This window comes from Cornus florida, unplaced genomic scaffold (genome assembly GCF_030987335.1).
Source record: "Cornus florida cultivar Cherokee Brave unplaced genomic scaffold, ASM3098733v1 CherokeeBrave_3.0.0_Hap2_Chr10, whole genome shotgun sequence".
Taxonomy (NCBI): domain Eukaryota; kingdom Viridiplantae; phylum Streptophyta; class Magnoliopsida; order Cornales; family Cornaceae; genus Cornus; species Cornus florida.
Window position 1 is genome coordinate 92,709,828 of NW_026775580.1, and position 23,971 is coordinate 92,733,798.

A 23,971-nucleotide genomic window follows, 5' to 3' on the forward strand; every position below is an offset into this window, starting at 1 on the left:
AAAAAGAGAGCAATATATATTTACCACCCATTAATCAACCAAATGGAGCGCAGTTCAATGACCTAGCTTAAAAAACAATATATCCCTTAGAGAGAGAGAGTGCTTCGGAGTTTTTTGCAAGCAGCATACTGGAGATTCCTGTGTGTTCATTTTCGTCGCTGTCATGAAACAGGAAACCAAAAAAAAAAAATAGTATCAAATAGTAACACACAGGGTTTGTTGACTTGAATCACAATAACAAATTTATGAAATTTATGAACTTCAATATAACATTATGGATTTTATGTGTAAAACTTGCATAGTGTTTCTACTAAATCTATTTATTACAAAAGTTAAAGTGAAATCATGGAAATGTGATCAATATATGATGAGTTTGAAACAAGCTTGAGATGCACAGAACAAAATTACACATCGAGTGTCTTGTGTTGCGAGACTGTTGTGGCCTTTCCTCTCTATTGGCAAACCATTGAACTGTTCTTCTTGCAATTGGCAACCAAAGCCTCCTCAATCTTTCCTCCTTGACATTATTTTCAGGAAGAGAAGTGTCTCTATTACTATTTCTCATGCCCAACTCTGTGAATCTTGGATGAACTGTTATATCTGACATCGATCTGTGTGTGTTGGGATTCAAAAATCTTGATGTTTGACTTTGATATATTTTGGACTCCAAAGTGTTAGGAAGATCTGAATCAGTTTGGTTGATTTTATTGACCCTGCTCTCAAACACTCTCTCCCTCTCCATCTCCTCCTTGATCTTCAAAATTTCTGTCTCTTCAACCCCACTTGGTGTCGCGGATTGATCATTATTTACATCCAAGGAAGAGAATCTATTGCTTGACATAGCATTAAGGATCTCCGAATTCAGGAGCATGAGGTCAGAAGAACTCACACTGCTCCATCTATTCTTGAGGACCACATCAGACATAATGATCCTGTGATTGAACTTATGTAGAGCTTTTTCATTTTCGTCGCTGTCACAATCTACTTGGATGGGAAATTCTTCTTCTCTTTCTTACCCTTTTCAGATTTCCTAAAGCTGCTTCCAATGCTAAATCTCGAAGAACCATGATGGTCTTCCTCTCTCTGGACAAAAAGCTCCATGGTTGAGTACACGAAGTATGTAAGGTCATCAGCACTGACCTTAACCCTGCAAAGAGGACAGCTTGAGTGCTTCTCCAGCCATTGTCTTCGAACTTGGATATGTAAGGGTAACTTGGTCAGAAAAAATTGCCTCACAAAATTGTTAAATGGAGGTAAGTTAAATCACCCCCTCCTCATAGTTGAGGGGATTTCTTGCCAAAAACATTTACAAGGGAAATTTCTTACAAATGGGTAATAGTCAAAGGGTTTTTTTTGCAATTCGCCCTATTATTTTTGCTCCGTACTTTTTTTAAGTGATCCTCTTGTTGGAAATTGAATGATTTTGATGAAATGACTATTCCAAGAAAGGAGGGGAATGAATATTCCATCTTTAAAATTACTTTGTGAATGAAATTAAAAGCATTGCATTCCACTTTATAGGGAAAAGTGCACAAAAAACCCCTGTACTATGGAAAAATCTACAACTAACCCCTTGAACTACCAAAAATGCAAGAAACCCCCCTGAACTATGCAAAAAAGTTACAGATCACCCCATCCGGTGACCAGCCGTCCAGTAATGAGCACGTGAGAATCACGCGACGAACAAACTGAGTTTTTTGGCCAATAATGCCCTTCCATATATAAAAATACCAAATTGTCCTCTAACCACCACCACCACCGTCTACGACCACCAACATAACCACCACGAAACCCCCCTGAACTCATGCCAAAACACACCGTTAAACCAAATCAAACCCACCACCATCACTACCACCTCCATCGGCATCTCAACGGCACACCATTAAAACTAGTACACAAACCGACTACCACCCCAATCCCGCCACCCATCTCTGCAAACCCAAAACCACCACCGCACATCACCCTATTCCAGTAACCAAATGACACATCAAACCCATAACCACCACCACGTTCAACCAAAAGCATCACCGCTCCTCCACCCAAAACCTCCACAATCACCACTCATCCCCATCACAAAGCCAACACCAATTGGAATATATATATATATAGTTTGGCTTTGGTTGTATCATCAGCTTCGGCTCTGATTCTCTCTCTCTCTCTCTCTGTGCAGAAAAATGAGGCCCAAAGACAGGTCGCTGTGGATAATTGAGGGTAATGTTGTCTTTTGGCTTTTCCAGCACCCTATTGTTAGTTCAAAGGGGTTAAATGCAACAATTTGTTAGTTCAAGGAGGTTTTATGTAGTTCAACGGAATTAGTTGCAAAACCCAATAGTACAGAAGGATTTTTTGCACTTTTCCCTGCTTTATATTATATAAGGGGAAAAGTCTGAAAAACATCCCTATAGTTTTAAATTTGTGCGAATTACACCCCCATAATTTAATTTGGGTCAGAATTCCGATAAAAAATAGATATTAGTTGGTCATGTGCATGGTACATAACCATTTTAAACCCTTTATTCCCAAAATTACCCTTCTAATATTTCTTTAGTACCCTTCATCATATATATTTATGATTGTACTGATTTTTCCTGAAGTATGATTCAATTGATTTTCCTTTTGATTAATTTATTAATTTGTTATTAATATATTATATATAAAAAAATGTATTTTTTCAGGGTAAAAATTTGTAAATCGAGTATAATAAATTTCATTATAAATAGTTAAGTTTCATATTAATGATTCCTTACTTTAATACAACAGGTTTTTTTTTTTTTTTTTTTTTTTTTTTTTTTTTTCATAATTGATACTCACACACGCATGCCACTAGGGGTGTTCAAAAAATCCAGTAAACCGAAAACCGGACCGGGCCGTACTGAATTGGGCAGTTTGGGCTAGTTGTATAGCCGTTTGGGCTAGTTGTATAGCGGTTTGGTCCAGTCCTGGGCCCAAAATTATGGAACCGTAATTTTTCGGTCCGGTCTTGGTTTAGGGTCGTGCTGGACCAGACCAGCTCGAACCGAACCGTTATTATGTTATTCTTTATGTATATACATAAAATCATATCCTAAACCTAAATCAAGTAAAGTTCTCACGTGCCCCATTTCTTTCTTTTATTCTTTAAATTTCTTAATTTCTTTAAAAATAAGTCAAATTTCTCTTTTCAAATATATCTCAATTTTCTTTCCTTTATTTCTTCTTAAAATTCTTCTCTTTTTTTTCTTTTTTCTTTTTTTTTTTTTTTTGCGTGTTATATCAATGTTGGTTGATTTTTTAGGAAAAAAAAAAAAAACTTTGCTCCCTTTAAATTAAAATAAAATAAAAAGAAAATCTACCGAAACCGACAAACCGAACCGAGCCGAACCGGTTTTTCGCAGTTTGGTTTGGTTTGGTTCAAAATAGTGGAACCGTTATAAATAGTTTAGTCTCAAAATACAATCAATCTGGTCCAAACCGGACCGTGTGCACCCCTAGATGCCTCTTTGGAGGCTAGAATTCTTGACATTCCTCTGAAAAGTAAGGGCCAATACTACTAGGCCCGTTGGTAATACAATAGGATTCTTAATAGGCATACGCAAACCCAAATGATTTAAACCTATAATAAACTCACACTAATTCCATTTTTAAGCTTATACCCTTACTATTGTAAACATTGACACTCCTTAATTTGTCAAAATAAATATTAATAATAGATTTTTATTTTAATACAATTTAGGGTACTAATCAAATATATAATTATATAATCTTATTAAAAAAAATTAAAATATTATTAACTACAATATTGTATATTCCTTACTTTTTTTTTTTTTTTTTGAATTATATTACACTCCACTAACATTGCACGTGCGCTTTACTGGTGTGATAATAAATTCATTCTATAAGGGTATGATAATATTGGGACATCCTAATTCTAAAATTAATACTTTAACAAATTCTACCAAAAATTGAGTGATTCAAGCTAAAGTAACAATACAATTAATAAAAAGATATGAAAAGGCATAAAATGTCATAATTTATTATTTTTTAGAATCAAGGCATAAAATGTCATAATTTATTATTTTTTAGAATCAAGGCATAAAATGTCAGAATTTGTTCCTCCTATTTATTATCGTGGTCATAAATCATAAATAATTAATTGAAGAAAAAAACATAAATTTCAATTATTCATCCTCAGTTAGGCATAAAATGTCATAATTTATTACTTTTCAGTACATAAAATGTCAGAATTTGTTCCTCCTATTTATTATCTGCGTCATAAATCATAAATAATTAATTGAAGAAAAATAAATAAATTTTAATTATTCATCCTTAGGCATAAAATGTCATAATTTATTATTTTATTTCTCAAATAGTCCAATGAAAATTACTAATTCATGATTATATGCAAGTAACCTTTATGCTAGACTCCAAATACAATCAATTTTAGTCTACGGTTAAGTAAATGAAATTAACAAACTGGAACATGCATTTAAAATTGTTTAAATATTTTATTGAGTTAGTATGAACATCAAACAAATTTAACAATTGAAAACATAGAGTTACAAGACTAACTTACTAAAGCTTCCTCTCAGCCAAAGTTGAGAGATTAGAACTCAAATAAATAATAAAATAACAACTATAAAACACGGCATCATGAGTAGAAGAAGGATCTTCTGTATTTTATTTGTCACTTGCATAAGCCTCCCAGCTTTGCTTCTTAAGAAAATGCACGGCCTTTAGTGCCCTTATAACAGCTTCCATTTACAATTCAAACAGTGGCCAAGTCAACCCCCAGTGCAATCATGAGTCCATTGACTACAGTAAGACAGTATAATTTTCATTATCCATAAAGATCCAATCCAAACAGGTAATAATTCAATCACCAAAAATTCCATATGCACACTAATCAAATCAAAATCAAAACATATTGTAGAGGTAATTATTTGTAAAAGCTGAAGATAGGGCAAGAGGATATGCCAAAGTTGAGTTGTCGATCAACAAATGAAACTCAAGGAATAAATTTGAAATGAATAGACAAAAATTCAAAAGGCAGGAAAAGCAATCATCAGTACCTTATTTGCCAATCATATGCAAGTTATACTCTTCTTGATTGCTAATGCCAAGGAGGCAAACTGATTTCTTGATAGAAGATATGCCGCAGATACTCTCATTGCTGGGGGTCTACCAGTTCTCGAATATTTAACACCTATGGGAATAGGATGCGTCTTTTTTTTATCCATGAGTGGGAATGTAAAGTATGACCGTGATGAAGGCATAAAAACAAGGGGCCCATATTGGATGAATGTTCTAATAGTTTTACATGTGTCTGAACTCTGTTCAAAAATACAGAAAAAGCATACTTGTTAAGGCTCATGGTATACACTAAAGTGCCAAAGGTCTCCTGGAGCACAAGCGCAAGGCACAATATAAGGCACAAGACTGATCAAAGGCGCATGTATGATAATGATGCATATTAAAGATTAATTTAATAAAAATTATTAAACTATGCAACACATACTAGTCAATATCAAAATAAAGAAATCTTTCCAACATTTCAATGATGTGCTTAAATCATATCAAAATAATAATTCTCTAAAAATGGGATTTTTGACCTATCAAGCTAAGAGGATCCAGTAAATTGATGTTGCATAAATCATTTCTTAGGCGTATACATTTAGTAAATTAGATGTGATTACAAACGTAAAACAATAAAAAAGCTATGATCAAGTAAACATTAAACATATATAATCATGTTTATTTAGAATCAAAATGAATGCAATTAACGTAATAAGTCAACCATAAATCTATGAATTTGTCAAATATATCATAAAGTCAAACAATATGATCCATTAAATATGATCATGATATTATACAAAACATTTTAATTTAATGGTCATTAAATAAAGGACGTAAAATGCGTGAGTCTGGGGGCTTGGGCTTGGGCTTGGGCTTGGGCTTGGCCTTTAGTAGGTTGAAGCACTCTTAACCGAGCCTTGACAACCCTGTCGCTTTTTTGGATACACACTTTTAATGTTGATCAACATTCCCGCTTTGTTACTTCTTTAGCCAAGAAAAAAAAAAATTAATGAAACAAAAATTACAAGTACACATACGAGGGTACCAATATTTCTCTAAAAGTGAGTCTTAACTCATTGAATGTTTGGCACTCCACTGTTGTAAGGATTTAATTGGTAAAATTGTTGAAATAAAGAAAAATGGAAGAAAGACATCCTCAACATCCCTGATTTGCTACTTCTTTATCCCAAAAAAGAAAAAGAAAAAAATACATTTAATGAAACAAGAATTACAATGCACAAGGGTACAAAAATTTCTCGAAAATTGAGTCTTACCCATTTAATGTTTGACATTCAATTGTTGTCAACAGGCTATCCGCTATAACACATAGAACCTTTGGATTAAATGAGGTTGGAAGGAAAACAAAACACACGACTTTTGGTGCTCATATATAGCCAAAGAAATTTGCTAATTGTAGAAGTTATATATATATATATATTCCAGAATTTCAAGCAAATTGTATAAAACAATAAAATGTAAAAAGTGGACAAGTCCACCGGATAAGATCTCTAAGTGAGAGACCAGGCCCAATTAGAAACCATCACTTATAAATGGGAATAGGATACAAAAAAAGCCCAAAACAAACCCAAGCCCAGTAACAATTCTCAAGCCGATCTCAAGTCAAGAGGCTTCCTTGGAGGATGGCTGGAGGAGGGGCAGAGACCCCAGCTGAGCAAAACACGATAAGATTGGGGTGAATCTTTCAAAAACCCACCCATGAGCCTCTCTATGATGGAGGAACAGATTTGGTCCAAAACATGGTTCAGGGAGGAGATCTTGCCTCTAAAAACACAAGCATTTCGTTTGATTTCCAGTGGTGGGATGACGCATTAAAAGACCTATCAATATAGAACTCATGATGTTGGCTGACTCAGTAGACTTAGTAATATGCTACATACAAATAATTTTCTGTTGTTCTTTTATCAACAAAATCATATAGAACCATCGCCCTGAAAGGTAGAGGAACATGTATATGGTCTATAGATGAAAGGGGTCAGAATTAGTTTGGTTTGGGAAGTGATCGATTGCTAGATTGTAGATACAAAAACTTTTCCGCACTAATGAAGTAATGCAACCCTAAGGTTACCTAGATTCAGATTATTAAGAACAATTTTTTGGGGTATAAATAAAAAATTGTGGAGAATATCGTGGAACGGCTCTTAATAGACACAAGACCAAATCTGAGATTATGTAAAATGCACCTCTAGCCTTGAAAGCTTCATGCTTTGATAGACTAAAAAAAAGGGATATAATAGAGGATGCAGAAAAGTACGTAAAAGTATGAAAGTAAAGAGTAGATTTCAATAATATTGTAATGAGAGCCTGGAATAGTCAGGACTATGCAAATGGCCACATAAGACACTTCCAAAACCCAACTGAAGTTACTGAACATACAGGAAGAAAGAGAGTAATGCAATATAAGATGAATAGAGGGAAGATGAAGAGTAGAGAGAGGCAGCAAAAACATTTGGAATTTTTCCAATCAACCCAACCATAGTTTTGGGAATGAGTAAGAAAAAGATAAGCCACGAGATCATCACCCTCGTTTTCCAAACCTCCAGTGCTAAGATCCTATGTAGGTAGAATCAATGCATCATATAACCAACCACACATAGGTGATCCTCAAATGCCACATAAAAAAGCTGATAATATAGTAGCATCAACCTCGGATATGAGAAACACCAAAAATGAGTGTTTGCTAGGTCGGGAGGAATGATAAGTGGATGGGAGAGAGATGAGTTGCTCAAGTATTCATGAATATAATTCTTAACAGCACACAAAAAGATTAAAATTTATACTTCAAAATATGTGAAGCAAGAATTTACCATCCCTAATGAGAAAAACATCAGCAAGGACAAACTTCTGTCTATGTCTCTTACCTTTTCCTTGGAAAAACTGTTAGACAGTGAGGGAGGTGGCATGCAGAGATCCTTTGAATAAGACCTCAATGTTAAACTCTCTTCTGTGTAAAACAAAACATAACAAAATCAGACTACTTTAAGGCCCCGTTTGGTTACATATAACTAAGCAAGAAAAGAAAAGAAATGAAAAATGAAAGAAAAGTGAAGTGAATGAAAAGAAAAGTTATTTTCTATCAAGCATTTGGTTAGCATGAAAATTTATTCAAGAAAATTGTATGAAAATATTAGTTTGTTAGTTTGGATAGCATGAAAATGAAAAGAAAGTGATTGTGCATACCAAAATTACCCTTATGATTTCAAATACTAAAAAAATAAATAAATTTGTGTTTGATGATATCTATTTTTATCAAAGTTTTAAAAAAAATGATGAATTATTAAAGTTAATAATATAATTATTTATATTCATTTATATTGTATAAAATAAAACAATACTTCAAGACTTCTTAGGTAGAACCATAGAAGTAAAACTAACTATTCATTTAAAAGGAATAAGGAGGCTTAAAAATAAAATAAAAAATAAAAAATTTGGGCTCATGGACTCATGGGCTTTCAACTAGAGAACACAAAAAAGCAAAACATATATTATTCTATGTATATATAATAGAGGGGTATATATATATATATATATATATATCAAATACAATGTATATATTTGGAACCCAAAAAAAAAAATCGTCCAAATAGTATTGCAAAAGAACATGTTTAGAGAGAACTTGCCTTTTAGAAGTCCACTAAAATAGAAATTGTTAGAAAACTTGCCTCTTTGAAACTCAGTAGAAAAGAAACTCAGTTAGAAAAGAAAGAAGTTAGTTGTTTTACATGATTCAGTTGTTGGAAAAAATAGGAACTTTAAATAAAAAGAAGCAGTTTTCAAGAGAAAATATTATTTCCTCGTGTTTTATGTGAGAAAAGTTTTGGGGGAAACTAGTCTAATGTGGGAAACTATATTTTCTATTACGATTCTTTTTCCATCTATCCAAACTCTAAAAAAATTTAAAAATTTTCTCTTTCCTTTCTTTTCTAGTTGATTCCATCTAATCAAACAAAGCCTAATGGATTTTTTCTGGAAAATTCCTTTGAAGCATGAGTCAGTTGAAGTGGAAATCAACCAATCACCTAATTCTTCCGTTGCCTCTTTGATACTTTCACTTTCACTATGGCATTTTAATGTCACGAAAAAATAAACATGCATTAGAATACTAGAGCTTATTCAAAATCAAATCACCTAAAGAAAGAGAGATAAGAAGATACAAAATTTTCACCGATCAACTGAACAAAGTAATTAGCTGCCAAACCAGTCAATGTCACTTAAATCAACATCTTTGTCGTTTATAACAAACCCGGCTCTCTCAAGCAGCGCCTTAATGTCGTTGACCACCTTTTCTTTTGGAATCTATAAGAAAACATTAAGGGAGTAACTTTGTGAAGTGTTGGGTCAAAACTTAAAACATGAGGAAACTGGTAGTAATACGAGTTGAAAGATGACCTCTTTCATTCAAAAGGAAAAACAACTAGCATTCACAACACCCCCGTGGTTTGCCTCTTTGACACCCAATTCTTTCATAGTGACACCTCCTCAGATTCGCTCCATTAGACAAAGACACTCCGTGAACGCTCCGGCACATGGTAAAATGACCTGAATGCCCTTTTACTTGTGAAGTGACACTTTGAATAGTTAAATTACCAATTAACCCATTCTAACTAATTTTAAATGTCCAAAATAACCTCTTCATCTCAACCACCTACCCACAATGCTGCCACCACCACCACCCACAGCCACCACCTCTTCTTTCTTCTCTTCCTTCTCTCTCTAAAACACATACATTGCAATCCTCTGCAACCACTACTCCATGGTCGAACCATCAAGGTCCAGACCACCCTCAATCACCCCAATTGAAGTCTTCGCCAATCAAGATGGCCCCATATAACCCCTTCACTGACAAAACAAATAACTAATGAACCAATGAAGGCAAGTCATGCAATTTCATTCCACCAAACACCTTCTGTAAAACCTCCCTATGCCTTCCCTTATCAAGAAACAAAAAGTTCTCTCCATAATGTTTATATTTATAAAAATTTCCTCCATTTATTGGGGGGAAAAAAAAAAACAACAAAAAACAAAAAACAAAAAAAACAAAAAAAAAAAAACAAAAGTTCTCTAAAAAATGACACCATCTTCACCATCAAAACCTTAAACCAATCACAACCAAAACATGAAAGAAACGAAAATTCTCCAAAAATTGACACCATCTTCACCATCAAAACCATAAACCAATCACAACCAAGCAACAATCACGAAACACGGCAGACGTGGCTCGCCAAAGCCTACATCCACAATGAAGTTCCGGTGAAAGCATTCACTATGCAAAAATCTGGTAGGTACAAGTTTCAACCCCCAAACCCTTTCTCTCGCTCTATTTTCTACGATTTTCAGTGTCTATCTATATCCCACTCCAAACCCTAAACGCCCATTATATATCGGGCTACAAGAGGGTACTAAACAAGGCGTAGTTGCGACCCTAGAACCAAACTCAGGCCACAACATCACTGATTCTAAGTAATTGAGTTGTCAATAGTGGTAAAGGCTAGGGATTCAGAGGTGTGTGGTAGTTGGGTGATTAGAGTGGTGGAGTATGGCGAAGGGAGTGATGGATGTGGGTGGTTGGAGTGGTGGAGGTGGACTATTGAAAAAGAGAGTGAGAGAGAGAGGAAGGGTGGAGGAGAGAGTGTCCCAATTGAAATGTGTAGAGAGGGATGGTGACAGCTGATTGTGGTGGTGGAGGAGAGAGAGACGTACTTGAGGTGTATAGGGGTGTTTTTGTCTGCCTCGGTTTCGAGGTCGAGCAAGGCTTCAATGGCGAACGAGTTGGACTCAACTGAGTTGGGGTTCGGGTTGGTATGTGATTGATGCGAAGCTTGTTTTAATGGTGGTAGTGGGGTGAAGGTTGCGGTGGTGAGTGGGGAGAGAGAAAAAGAAGGGGCAGGTGGTGGTGGGCGGCAATGGTGGGTGGTGTTGGAAATGGTCGGTGGTGGGGTAAGCTAAAAATGTGAGAAAAGCATTAAAAATGGGTCTTTTGGTTTTAGGGGCAAAGTAGTCTTTTGGTTTCTCTATTTTTTATAATAAAAGAGCATTAAAAAATTAGGGCAATTTAGACATTTCACACATTTTTAATGTGGAAAAGCTAACGGGAGGTGTGACTTTCAAAAACATTGCCAAGTTCTATCTGGGTGACAGAGGCAAACCACATGGGGGTCAGTGTAATTTTTAATAGGTATAAATATCATAACCAAATAAATTTCTACACAATTTTTGGAAGAAAAGAAAAAAAGTTTAAATCTATGCATGTTGCAAACAATATGAGAATTACAATAAATCGCAAGAAACAAGCACAAAAACCATAAAAAACACAGATCATAACAACTTACTTCACTTTGTACTAATTGCCTGTATTTTTCAAGAGCAACACCAGCCTTCTCAAACACTTTGAGCAACAATATTCCCCGCGTCATCGCTGCCTTAATATCGTTAAGCGACCGAACCAACTTACCAATCTTATTAATTCTGAGCAACTTGCTTTCATCTTGAGTTAGTCCTACAATCTCGTCAACCAACTTATCATTCTTGTGACTTCCGATCAATTTGAATTCATCTTCAGTTAGTCCTACAATCTCTTCAATGATGCTTTTGAGTATTGACATGCTCAAAGGGTTAACTTTTCTCGAGCAACCAACAGTAGAGTAGCCATCTCAATAAGTTCTCCCTCCATAGCATAATGAATAAATACTTTATCAACTTCCTTTGTGTTCCATGCCAGCAACCTATTAATTTCTAATGGTACTTTCTGCCACATTTAACCATAATAAGCAACAAACAGAAAGGAAAAAAAAAAAAAATAGATCAGACCACTCAACCCATTCAAATGTATAGAAAGTAAACATTATTTGTAATACACATAAATTTTGTCTAAACAAACCATTTGAGGCAGACAAAAGAACAACGATCAACTTGAAGATAGATTGTTTTGGGGTCCAATCAATCAAGGATCGATGATAACTGCATCAGCCACATTAAAAATACAATCAAGAAAAAGGGAAAAGAATTAGGTAGTTAAGAATGATGTATTAAACCTTGATCTAAGTTCATATTATAGGCCCCATGAAAGATATAAGAAAGAATAATTTTATATTATAAAATCTGTCTTCTACCTTACTGTTTCAAGTGATACGTTGAGAGGAAACAAGTCGCCCCTAAATTCACCCTCTATGGTTCTGCATCAGTCCGAGCTCCATGGCAAAGTAATGTCGCAATCATTTCATATGATAAACTATTAGCTGCTAAATGCAATGGATATAATCCATCGTTAAAGGGAATATTGAGATCAGCGATGAAACCAGTCTCCCCTCCGAGAAAAGCGATGGCACAATCTATTATGCCAAACTGACAAATTTGATACAAAATTATTGGTGGGCAATATTTACCTTGTTAATCAGATGATTCCTTCTTTCCAACTTCTTCTGTTTTTGGTACTTTTCTTTGAAATAGCTCATTCATAAAAGAGAGAAATAGAGGTTTGTCATCATAACAAACAATTTCTTCTTTAGATGAGCATATCCAACCTGTCATTATTTGAACAACACTAACATCAACACGCGAAGACGACCACAAAAAGATAATAGCGCATATCATTAAAATAAATGCACGAACAGTAATATAAGTAAGAAAAAGGGAGCCCCGATCCTCTGCTGTAATCTCCCTTGCTGTAGTGGTGCCATAGGGTTTTTCAACACAATTACACCTGTTTTCAACATATTACATATGCCCCAATTACAACAGAGGAGATTATAAGTGAGGATCCGAGTGCATGAAAAGGGAATGTGAATGTATTCAAGTTTAAGTAGACACCTCAGACATCCTTGCCCCAATTACAGTATCTGCTCTGAATTCTGACCTCCTTAAAAGGTACTCCAATATAAGAATAACCTTCAGAAGGAAAAAAAAAAAAAAAAAACATAATCGAAATAAACAACTAAATCACAATGGGCAGGCAATCACATAATTATATACTGTACTTCAATTCAGTTTATAGTGCAAAATAACTACTAGAGAATGGAATCCCAACATTCGTCGGATGCACAAAAGGGTTTATGCACTTGTGTATAAAAAACATAAAAGCTCGCATACGAAACAAGAGGCCATTACTGGCCTAGTTGATAGAGCACCTAGCTCCTCGAGCAGGTGTGCCCGAGTTCAAATCCCCACTCCACCTAGTTTGCGAAGGGAAAAAAAAAAAAAACAAAACAAAACAAAACATATGAAACAAGACAAACTTAATCCCTACCACTCGCGCCTGTTAAGGAACATAAGCCGATGCTATGTATTTGCTACAATCAGATCTACACCAAATCAAACTAGGTAGAGAATATCTGAATCCAAAAGCACAAATATTTCCAATAGAGATGAAATGCAAATTGATCCAATATAGTCAAGGGCATAAAACTTCTGCACAATAATCATACAATTTCGGAAAAAATATTGAAACAAATACAGGCCAACGAAGAGATATCAGAGACCAAAGGAACGCCGAAATGGGTGTGGCGGACTAGTTTCGATCTGGTGGCAGTGGTGCTCATAAAATTTAAGCACAACAATCATACAATTTTGGAAAAAAAAATAAAGAATACTGCCCCACGAAGAGATAACAGAGACCAAAGGGGACACTGATATGGGTGTGGGGGACTAGGTTCGATCTGGTGGTGGTGGTGCAGTGGGAGAGAAGAAACCCACCTGGTGCACAAGGTCGATCACTCTTGGGGGAGAGGCACGTGAGATAGAAGCTGGGGAAGTAAGTTTTGAAATAACATAAATAGCCACCTTTTATGAGCTGACATACTCTGAGGTTATTTTTTCCAACAAAAAAATTTGGGGGAGAAATCCTCCCCATCAAGGAGGGGAGCTCAGCTCTACAGTATATATCCGATTCATTGTTAGGGTTGATAAGTCGGGTTTAAATATAGTTCAGGACCGCCTCAGGTTAGGCTTCAAATTGATCCACACAGTAACTAGAGCTCCAATCAAAATGAAATGGGGTTGTTACTTTTCAAAACAAGCTCGGACCAAATTGCAAGTTAAACAGCCCGCCCAAAAACTTTGGAACTAGGATCGAGTTTGTCCGAATTGGGCCCAACAATTTGCATCCCTAGCTATATTTACTATGGAAAGCTAAGTGACCTCACTGAAATTTCGATATTTGATGGGTAATTAGTTGGTTATTACCAAGTGAAACTAATAGAGAGAGTGCTCTTACTACTACCTTTCTTCATGATTATCATTACAACCTTTCTTCTTCTTGATTAATTACAACGTACATAGGGATGGTAAAGGGGGCAGGAGTACCTTCCCCCTCCCGTTTAAGTCTCCCCACCAAAAACTGTTTAGCAAAACCCCCCTCACCGTCCCACTTAAGTTTCACTGCCCCGCCCCATTTAAGTTTCAATTTACTGATACACTAACATATAATCAAAATGAATGATCAAGTATGCGTTCTGTGAGCTTAAATGATAAATGAACTACTGTAAAAATAAAGGAAATATATAAATGATATGTGTTCTGTTAAAGTAATTTTATGAGATCAGAATCATTAGATCTGTGTAAAAGATAAAGAAATTTCATAAGATCGGATGTATATTCTGTTCGAATTGAACCCATAAATCATAATCCAACACAAATATCTGTAAAATAAAGATTTACCCATTTTTCAAGTAATAAATTGGTGTAAATCTATACGCACTTTAGACATATAATATATAGACAGCCGCTGTCCACGCACGAAGTAAGTTCACTGAGTTTTACTTTATGTATACCACACGCAGCAAGTTCACTAAGTTGTACTTTGGGTATACCACACACAGCAATGGATCTTTAACTTTGAAGAAAAAAAGAAAAAGAGAGAGAACTGACCGTAGGCCGTAAAACCAGTGGGCGGGTGGTCGGCGAGGTTGACGAAGCCGGCTTCGGTGGCAGGCCGTGAGGGATGCGAGAGTGAGGGTTTTTGGTTATCTCTAGAACGGCTGTACGCTGAAGCGATGAGATATTGATTTCTATTAGTCTAGTACCATATCGTGGGTGTATATATACGTATGGGTAAATTACAGACTTCCCTCGAGTTCTGGGTAAAGAAAGACCATTTGGCATTTAGTTATTCCTCATATTTGTGATTCTATTGTTTTGTTTTCGATGCCAAATTTTATAAAATAATAATTTTTTTCCTTTTCTTCTATAAAATAAAATTTATATTAATTTTTCTTAAAGTTTATCATAATTACCGAACCTTCCTTAAATTTTAAAAATTACTCTAACCCCCTAAAACAAATCTTGTGACATAGGTCTCCCTTTTTAACAATTACCACTAGTCCATGACGAAAATTCAATTTGCTTCCAAACATTTTGAATTCTACCTCACTCCTAATCTATACATACATCCATATATGTATGTAAATCACCTCCTAAAATTCAAGTATACCTTCTCCAACACCATATTGCAACAACACAATGTTATAATTAACCATAAATAACGGGTGTTGTCTATAAGGAGGTGACTTATGAAGTTAAAATTATGGAAAAGAAAAAAAAATATGTTTGTTGCAAGGGTGGTGTGTGTTACAAGGTTTAGTTTTTAGGGGATGCTCGAGTAATTTCAAAAATGGTAGGGGAGATCCATGTAATTATGATAAATCTCGAGGAGGTCAATGTAATTCGCCCTATATTATAATATAAGGGCATTACTGACTTTCACACTTTTGGGCCACCCGTGAACCAGTTTAAGGGAGATTAAAGTAATAAACGCTGAAATATTCTTTATATTTGTAATTTGTTCAAACATCATGGGAGGTCAGTGTAATTTACCATATATATATATAGACACACATGCAATATTGTTCAACAACGCAAAGGCTCTCGCTCACCTTAATTATGATACCCCTAATTTTCACACATAAGTTTATCATACACGCAAAAATCGGGTGATATCATAGGCAATAGATAATAAGCAAGCAAATAGTACAAAGTGATAAATAAAATAAAAAAATTAAAAGCAAAAAGAAATAATAATAAATGATAATAATCTTCAACCATCCATAAAATCGATAAATGTTTAAATCTCCAAAAATACAACTCAGAAATCAATAAATAAAACAAGGACCCCTAAATCCATATTTAATTGTGTCCAAATTGTTTTACCACTTTAAGTGGGTATTCGCTTTTTGGAAAACGTTGCATTGGTTACGTATTGGTTAAACTATATCGTACATTAAATAACGTGTTAGTTATATATTTTATCCCAATTGTTATAACCAATTTGGATAATGTTGTGTTGATTAGGTGTTGGGTGAATAATTCTAAATAGTTATATAACGTGTAACGTGTTATTTAAATATTTGTTATAACCACTTTTTGGACAATATGGTAGTGGTTGGTCAATTTTACCACTTTAGTGGAAAATACATGCTATATATTGTTACACGTAATTACTATAAATGGTTAAATTACGTAATAAGTTCTAAATTATTTTGTGCTAACACGTTAATTGTGCAATTAATTTCATAATCTAATTTATGGTTTAATTATATATGTTGATGTCCTTGTGATCTATAAACATGATCTATGGTTGTATTATTCGTTATATCTCTAATTTATGCCTTGTGGATGAAATAAATGAATGTATGTGATGTAATCATTGAGATAACTAATAAGGTAGACTCATTGTTAGATATGGCTTTATATATGACAGAATCATTAAATTAGCTACAGGGACAGAGGCATAATTTTTTTTTTTTCAGGGGGGCACATTATACACTAAATACATATAAATTAGTATTTATGGAGTATATATACATAAAGAGACATAGGTGGATATATATAGAGATTGATATTTCTGGGATGAGATAAATTAATCAATTACATATATATAATATAATAAAACAATTTAAGAAAAAACATTTAAGGAAACATATATAGTATATAAAGGAAGGAGAAAATTCAGGGGGGCGTTTTTACACATTTCCAACATATGTGACGTTTCTGATTTTTCTCATTTTCCATTTTTCTGGAATTTCTGATTTTTTTCTAGTGTATTTTTGTCTTTTCTCGTTTCGCGTGCCAAACACCGTGGGGTGTGCCAGTTATGTCTAAGAGTTGGTTGGGGGCATTCCATTGAGCTCAGGACTCTTAGAAATGAATGGGTTACCATTTCGGCATTTTTCTGTTTCTTATGCCGGGAGTCCTAGGTGGGACCCGCTACCGGAATTGTCGCGTCCGGGGGTTTTGTTTGGGTCTAATTGTATTTCATTTATTTTGTTTAATGTGTTTTATGTGGTTGTGATTTATTATGTGCATATATATATTTGTGGTAGAAATTAAAAAAGGGAAAAGATATTTTAAAGGGTGGGACCCACTAATTTTTATTAAAAGAGGGCAAGAGGCCAATTTTGGCCTCACTTTTCCTCATTCCTCTCTCTCTCTCTCTCTCTCTCTCAACGAATCTCTTTCCCTCATTCTCTTTTCATTTATTTTCCCTACAAGCTTTAAATCTCGATTTTTCTCAAACCATTAGGAAATTTTTGGTTCCGTTTGCGGCAAATTGAAGAGCTCGTTAAGATTTACGATTTGATCGGAGCAAAAGTGTTTTTGGTGCACCTTGGAATTCCAAAAATTAGGGCTTGGATTTGGGGATTTTGGGGTTCTCTACATCAACTTAAGGTATGTCTAATTGTCGATTTCCTTGGATTTAATAGCTAGTTTGATGTTTTTCCCATCATTTGGCATGTCAATTTGATTATTAATTGAATAATGCAATTTCTAGTGTTTTAGTTTATGCTTGAGTTTAACCCAATTGATGGTTTTGATCGAATCAAAGGTTTATTTTGGGTATGAATTTATAATAACATGCTAAAAAATGACTGTGGTGGATTATATATGTTATTCCTAGTATGGTTGTTTAGTGTATATTGAAGCACGCTAAAGTTGTTTAATTAACTTGTTGTGGCCATGAAATTGTTTATTGCATAATGAAGGAATGTTGAAAATTGAGTGATTGAAACTAAGATGTTCCATATGCATCACATGAGGGTATTGATAGGCATAATAGAGGTGAGGGTGTAGATGAGATGTGTAGATGTGTGGGAGTGGAAAAGAAAGGTGTGGATACACGGTGGTATGGATGGGATGTGTGAATAAGTGGGGGTATGGTGTGACATGCAGTTGCATTGATATTTTTATGTATTGCATTGTATGTGATGGTGATATGAATTACTTGAAAATTTAAGTGCCGTATGTGAAATCCCTCGCATGACCCCACTCATTTTACCTATTCATTATGTGTAAGGCATTAGATTACTTACTTTGTTTGAGGAGGTGCCACTTAGGCAATCTCAATTGAGCCGTTGTGCTCACTCCTCTACAATTTTTCAGGTCACGGGATTGAGCTGGTGGGTGTTGAGCTTCCACGAACACGGATGGGGTTGGACTTATATCACATTGTATTAAGATATATATTTTGTGAATCTTAAACAATTCTATGTAATCGTTTTATTGTTATAATTTGACAATGTATCCGTATTTTTAGACAACAATTTGATGTATTTTGTGTATGGCTATGGAAGTATGTAATAATCATGATGGTTTATTGGGATGGGTGAGATGACTATGGGTTATTTGATTAATTTCATTGATGATGATGACTCATGATGTGTATCATTATTGTTGTGAGGTTGGGATAGGTTGGGCACTGGGTTTGGCTCACAAAGAGCCTAGAGTTTTTAAACATTCAGGCTGCACATAGCTGCATTCCAGGGCTCATTAGCCGACTGGCAAGGCATGTCAGCCGACTAACAGGCATCTCGAGACCATTCCATTGAGTTGTGTAGTTGAGAAGTCTTATTTCGGCCAACCGAACCTCACCATCGGTCGACCGAAACTCCATCATCAGTCGGCCGACACTTCATCACCAGCCGGCCGACACTTCATTTTTTAGAAGTCCCGGGAGTAAACAATTTTGGAGATCATTTCAGCCGGCCGAACCTTACTTTTAGTCGGCTGAAGGATCATTTTACCAAAGTCTCGAGAGTGAGCAGCTTTGGGAGTCGTTTCGGCCGACTGACTATCTCAGTCGGGCCGACCATGCATTCTCAGCCGGCTGACCTTTCCATTGACCCGGCTGATCCTTCCATTGACTTGGTTAACCTCTCCATCAGCTGGCTGACCTTATCCATTGACCTGTACTTTGACTTCTCCTTCTAAGCTGTGTTTTAGAATGACTCTGGACCCTTGAATGATCTGAGTATCCCTGTGAGCATAGGAAATGACGGAATTGCCCTTAGTTGACCCCGGTTTGGGTCGTTACAAAATTGGTATCAGAGCTTTAGGTTCGAAAACCCAAGGACGACGGGTAGGGTTGACCCAGGTTGAGTTAGAGTTGAGATTGACAGTATTGCATGCTTATGTAGTTATAGTTTATTTAGTTAAAAAGCACGGCTTGCTATTACGTGTTTACATGCGAATCGATTATAAGACTTATAAAATGGTGATTAAATTTAAACATGCTAAATGATAATGTGCTTATTTTTCTTAAGTCATTGTTTAATGAATGTGAAAACATGCCTATTTGCTAGATGCTTATGTGAAATTTTTTGTATGATTAATGAAATGGTTAAATCTGTTTAAAGCATGCTTAATTGCTATATACATATATGTTTAAATGTTAGTATGTGTATTTCATGACTATAATTATTAAGTGCTTAATTGTCTACTATTTATTGAGTCCTTGCTTAGTAAATGTACGTATGACTAATGCGTTTCATTGTTGATGGGTTTGAATGTTCGTGGCGGTGTTGTGTGTTGGGTTACGAAGGGTTCTAACCCACGTATATGGAGAGCTTAGTCATTCCTATGTTTCTGAACGTTTTAGTTCTTATCGAACGGATAATGTGAGCACCATAGCTCGTGGATTGAGTTACTTCATGTATTCTTGTTTTGATCGTTTAGTTGTCTTTGTAGAACCGTGTTTGAGGACGACGTAGTGAGATGGATCCAGATGAAGTTGGACAGCGAGCAAGTGAAGGGCCATCCTAACCAGACAGGGTTTCAATAGGACAGGGTCGAGATAGAGAGACGGATGATAATCCACAAGTACCGGTGGATGATATCTTATTAGCAGGGGCTGTAGCCTCAACCTTTCAGAATTTAGCGAATACCACATCTCCTCAAGTGGTACCACAATCGGCTATTCAGCCATAGGAGACGGAGACGAAGCAGAATCTTAGGTACCTGATTCAGTTTGACAAAATCGGCTATTCAGCCATAGGAGACGGAGACGAAGCAGAATCTTAGGTACCTGATTCAGTTTGACAAACTCATGAGAGTAGCATTTGAGGGAGGTCCAGATCCGTTGGTAGCGGACGATTGGTTAAATGAAGTTGAAAAGCATTTCAGGGCAATAGCCGTGCCCGATGATCAGTTGAAGATCACCCCAGCCACGTATAAGTTTGTTGGCAACACGGCAGTATGGTGGAAGACCATGACTAGCGCACATGATATTGACAGTATGAGTTGGGATGCATTCAAGAGTCTTTTCTTTGATAAGTATTTCCCGCAGACTAAAAGACGGGAATTGAGGACGCAGTTTGACGGGCTTGAACAAGGTGACATGGTAGTGACAGAGTATGAGAATAAGTTCACTTCTCTTTCACGTTTCGCTACAGATGTGTTAGGGATCGAAAATAAGAAGACATGGCAGTTTATATACGGTCTAAATCGTTTAATTAGGCCGGGGGTGACACTTTTGGGATTAAAGAATTATTCGGAAGTGGTTACGAGCTGATGGCAGAAACAGAAGCCAAAGATTGGCAAGAAATGAGTGGTATTGTGGGTTCTTAGGAACGAGGTACAAATGTGGGTACTTCTTCCAAGAGCCAGGACAGGAAAAGGCACAGAGGTGCTTCATTATTTTCTCAGGAGCAGCAAACGACAGGTGTTACTCCTATTGTTGGTGTTTCTTCAAGGTCCTTTAGGACGAGTGTGATGTGTTATCAATGTAGACAGCCAAGACACAGCAAGGCAGAGTGTCCTCTTGAAAGACCTAGTTTCGGAGTTTGTTTTCTATGTGGTCAGCCGGGCCACATGAAGAGGGATTGTCCACAGAGGAGATGAGATATTACTGTGATTGATTATGATGTAACGGGGGGTTACCTGTGACTGTGATGTAACGAGGGCGACCTGTGACTGTGATGTAACGGGGGGTTACCTGTGACTATGTAAAGGGGATACCTGTGAGTTTTGTAATGAGGGCTACCTGTGAGTCGTGTCGTGTTGTAACGGGGGCTACTTGTGAGTCGTGTTGTGTTATAACGGAGGACACCTGTGAGTCATGTCGTGTTGTAACAGGGGAAACCTGTGAGTCGTGTTGCACGGTTGTCTGTGAGTCGTGTTGCATTATTGTCTGAGTCGTGTCTTATAGTTATCTGGGAGTCATGTCGCATTATTATATGTGCGTCTTGTCATGTTGTCGTCAGTGCGTCGTGTTGTGTTGTAACGGGAGTTAGCTGTGAGTCGTGTTATGTCGTAACGGGGAATACCTGTGAGTCTGGTGCAGTAACGAGAATTACCTGTGACCATGTAACGGGGGATACCTGTTAGTTCTGTAACAGGGGATACCTATGAGATTGGGTGTGACAGGAGATGCCTGCACACTGTTGTTGTGGTAATAGGGGCTACCCGTGAGTTTGGGTAGATGCCTGTGCACTTTTTGTAGGCATCTCCTTAATTTGTAAGCTTATACCAAACCCAAATAATTTAAATCTTAATAGGCATACGCAAACCCAAGTGATTTAAATCTATAATAAAATCACACTTATTCAATTTTTAAGCTTATTCCCTTACTATTGTAAACATTGACACTCCTTAATTTGTCAAAATAAATATTAATAATAGATTTTTATTTTAATTCAATTTAGGGTACCAATCAAATATATAATTATATAATCTTATTATCTTATATAATAATATTATTAAGAAAATTTTATATTTTTAATTACAATATTGTATTTTTCTTTCATTTTATTTTATTTTATTTTGGTTGAATTATATTACACTCGACCAACATTGCACCTGCATTTTACAAGTACGATAATAAATTCATTATATAGGACACATGATTATTATCCGTTCTTTTATTTATTATTATTATTATTATTTTCTCATTTAACTAATGTTTTCATTTCATTCATTTTCCATTGGACCGAACAAAGCCCTAGCGATCTTTGATATTACAGAAACCTCGTAGAAAAGTGAAGTGCAATTATCATCTCCCTTACAAGATTGTTTCCAAAAGGAATTGATTAGGACACCCATAATCTAAAATTAATACTTAACAAATTCTACCAAAAATTGAGTGATTCAAGCTAAATTAACAATACAATTAATAATAAGATATGAAAATAAGTATCAAGGCATAAAATGTCATAATTTATTATTTTTTAGTATCGAGGCATAAAATGTCAGAATTTGTTCCTCCTATTTATTATCTTGGTCGTAAATCATAAATAATTAATTGACGAAAAATAAATAAATTTCAATCATTCATCCTTACTTAGGCATAAAATGTCATAATTTATTATTTTTTTCTCAAATAGTCCAATGAAAATTACTAATTCATGATTATATATAAGTAACCTTTATGCTAGACCCCAAATACAATCAATTGTAGTCTATGGTTAAGTACATGAAATTAACAAACTGGAACATGCATTTAAAATTGTTTAAATATTTTATTCAGTTAGTATGAACATCAAACAAATTTAAAAATTGAAAACATAGAGTTACAAGACTAACTTACGAAGGCTTTCCTCTCAGGCTCTCAGCCAAAGTTGAGAGATTAGAACTCAAATAAATAATAAAATAACAACTATAAAACAAGGCATCATGAGTAGAAGATCTTCTGTATTTTATTTGTCACTTGCATAAGCCTCCCAGCTTTGCTTCTTAAGAAAATGCACGGCCTTTAGTGCTCTTATAACAGCTTCCATTTACAATTCAAAAAGTGGCCAAGTCAACCGCAGTGCAATCATGAGTCCATTGACTACAGTAAGACAATATAATTTTCATTATCCATAAGGATTCAATCCAAACAGGTAATAATTCAATCACCAAAAATTCCACATGCACACTAATCAAATCAAAATCAAAACATATTGTAGAGGTAATTATTTGTAAAAGCTGAAGATAGGGCAAGAGGATATGCCAAAGTTGAGTTGTCGATCATACAATATTGATCAACAAATGAAACTCAAGGAATAAATTTGAAATGAATAGACAAAAATTCAAAATGCAGGAAAAGCAATCAGTACCTTATTTGCCAATCATATGCAAGTTAACCTCTTCTTGATTGCTAATGCCAAGGAGGCAAACTGATTTCTTGATAGAAGATATGCCGCAGATACTATCATTGCTGGGGGTCTAGGGGTTCTCGAAAAGTTAACACTTATAGCAACACGATTTGTCTTTTTATCCATGAGCGGGAATGTAACGTATGACCGTGACGAAGGTGTAAAAACAAGGGGCCCATATTCGATGAATGTTCTAAAAGTTTTATATATGACCGAACTCTGTTCAAAAATACACAAAAAGCATACTTGTTAAGGCTCAAGGTATACACTAAAGCGCCAAAGGTCTCCTGGAGCCCAAGCGCAACGCACAATACAAGGCAAGAGACTGATAAAAGGCGCATGTATGATAAAGAAGCATATTAAAGATTAATTTAATAAAAATTATTGAACTATGCAACACATACTAGTCAATATCAAAATAAAGAAATCTTTCCAACATTTCAATGATGTGCAAAAATCATATCAAAATAATAATTCTATAAAAATGGGATTTTTGACCTATCAAGCTAAGAGGATCTGGTAAACTGATGTTGCATAAATCATTTCTTAGGCATATAAATTTA

The 23,971-nt window shown here is 35.4% G+C and overlaps 1 protein-coding gene and 1 pseudogene across 8 annotated transcripts in view; both read right to left on the minus strand.

Annotated features, from left to right (window-relative positions):
- Positions 1-343: 343 nt before the first annotated feature.
- LOC132278129 (uncharacterized) lies at positions 344-11,672 on the minus strand (annotated as a pseudogene).
- Positions 4,461-23,971, minus strand: part of LOC132280238 (uncharacterized) — a 28,040-nt gene continuing 8,529 nt past the window's right edge. For 5 of the 8 annotated variants that reach the window (XM_059782428.1, XM_059782425.1, XM_059782423.1 and 2 more), the window contains 2 exons: positions 23,370-23,627; positions 22,751-23,101 (listed from right to left, as the gene is read on the minus strand). In XM_059782428.1, the coding sequence (XP_059638411.1) occupies positions 23,382-23,627 (246 nt within the window). In that variant the 3' untranslated portion in view covers positions 22,751-23,101; positions 23,370-23,381. The other 3 variants (XR_009471522.1, XR_009471524.1, XR_009471523.1) reach the window with 3 other exon arrangements.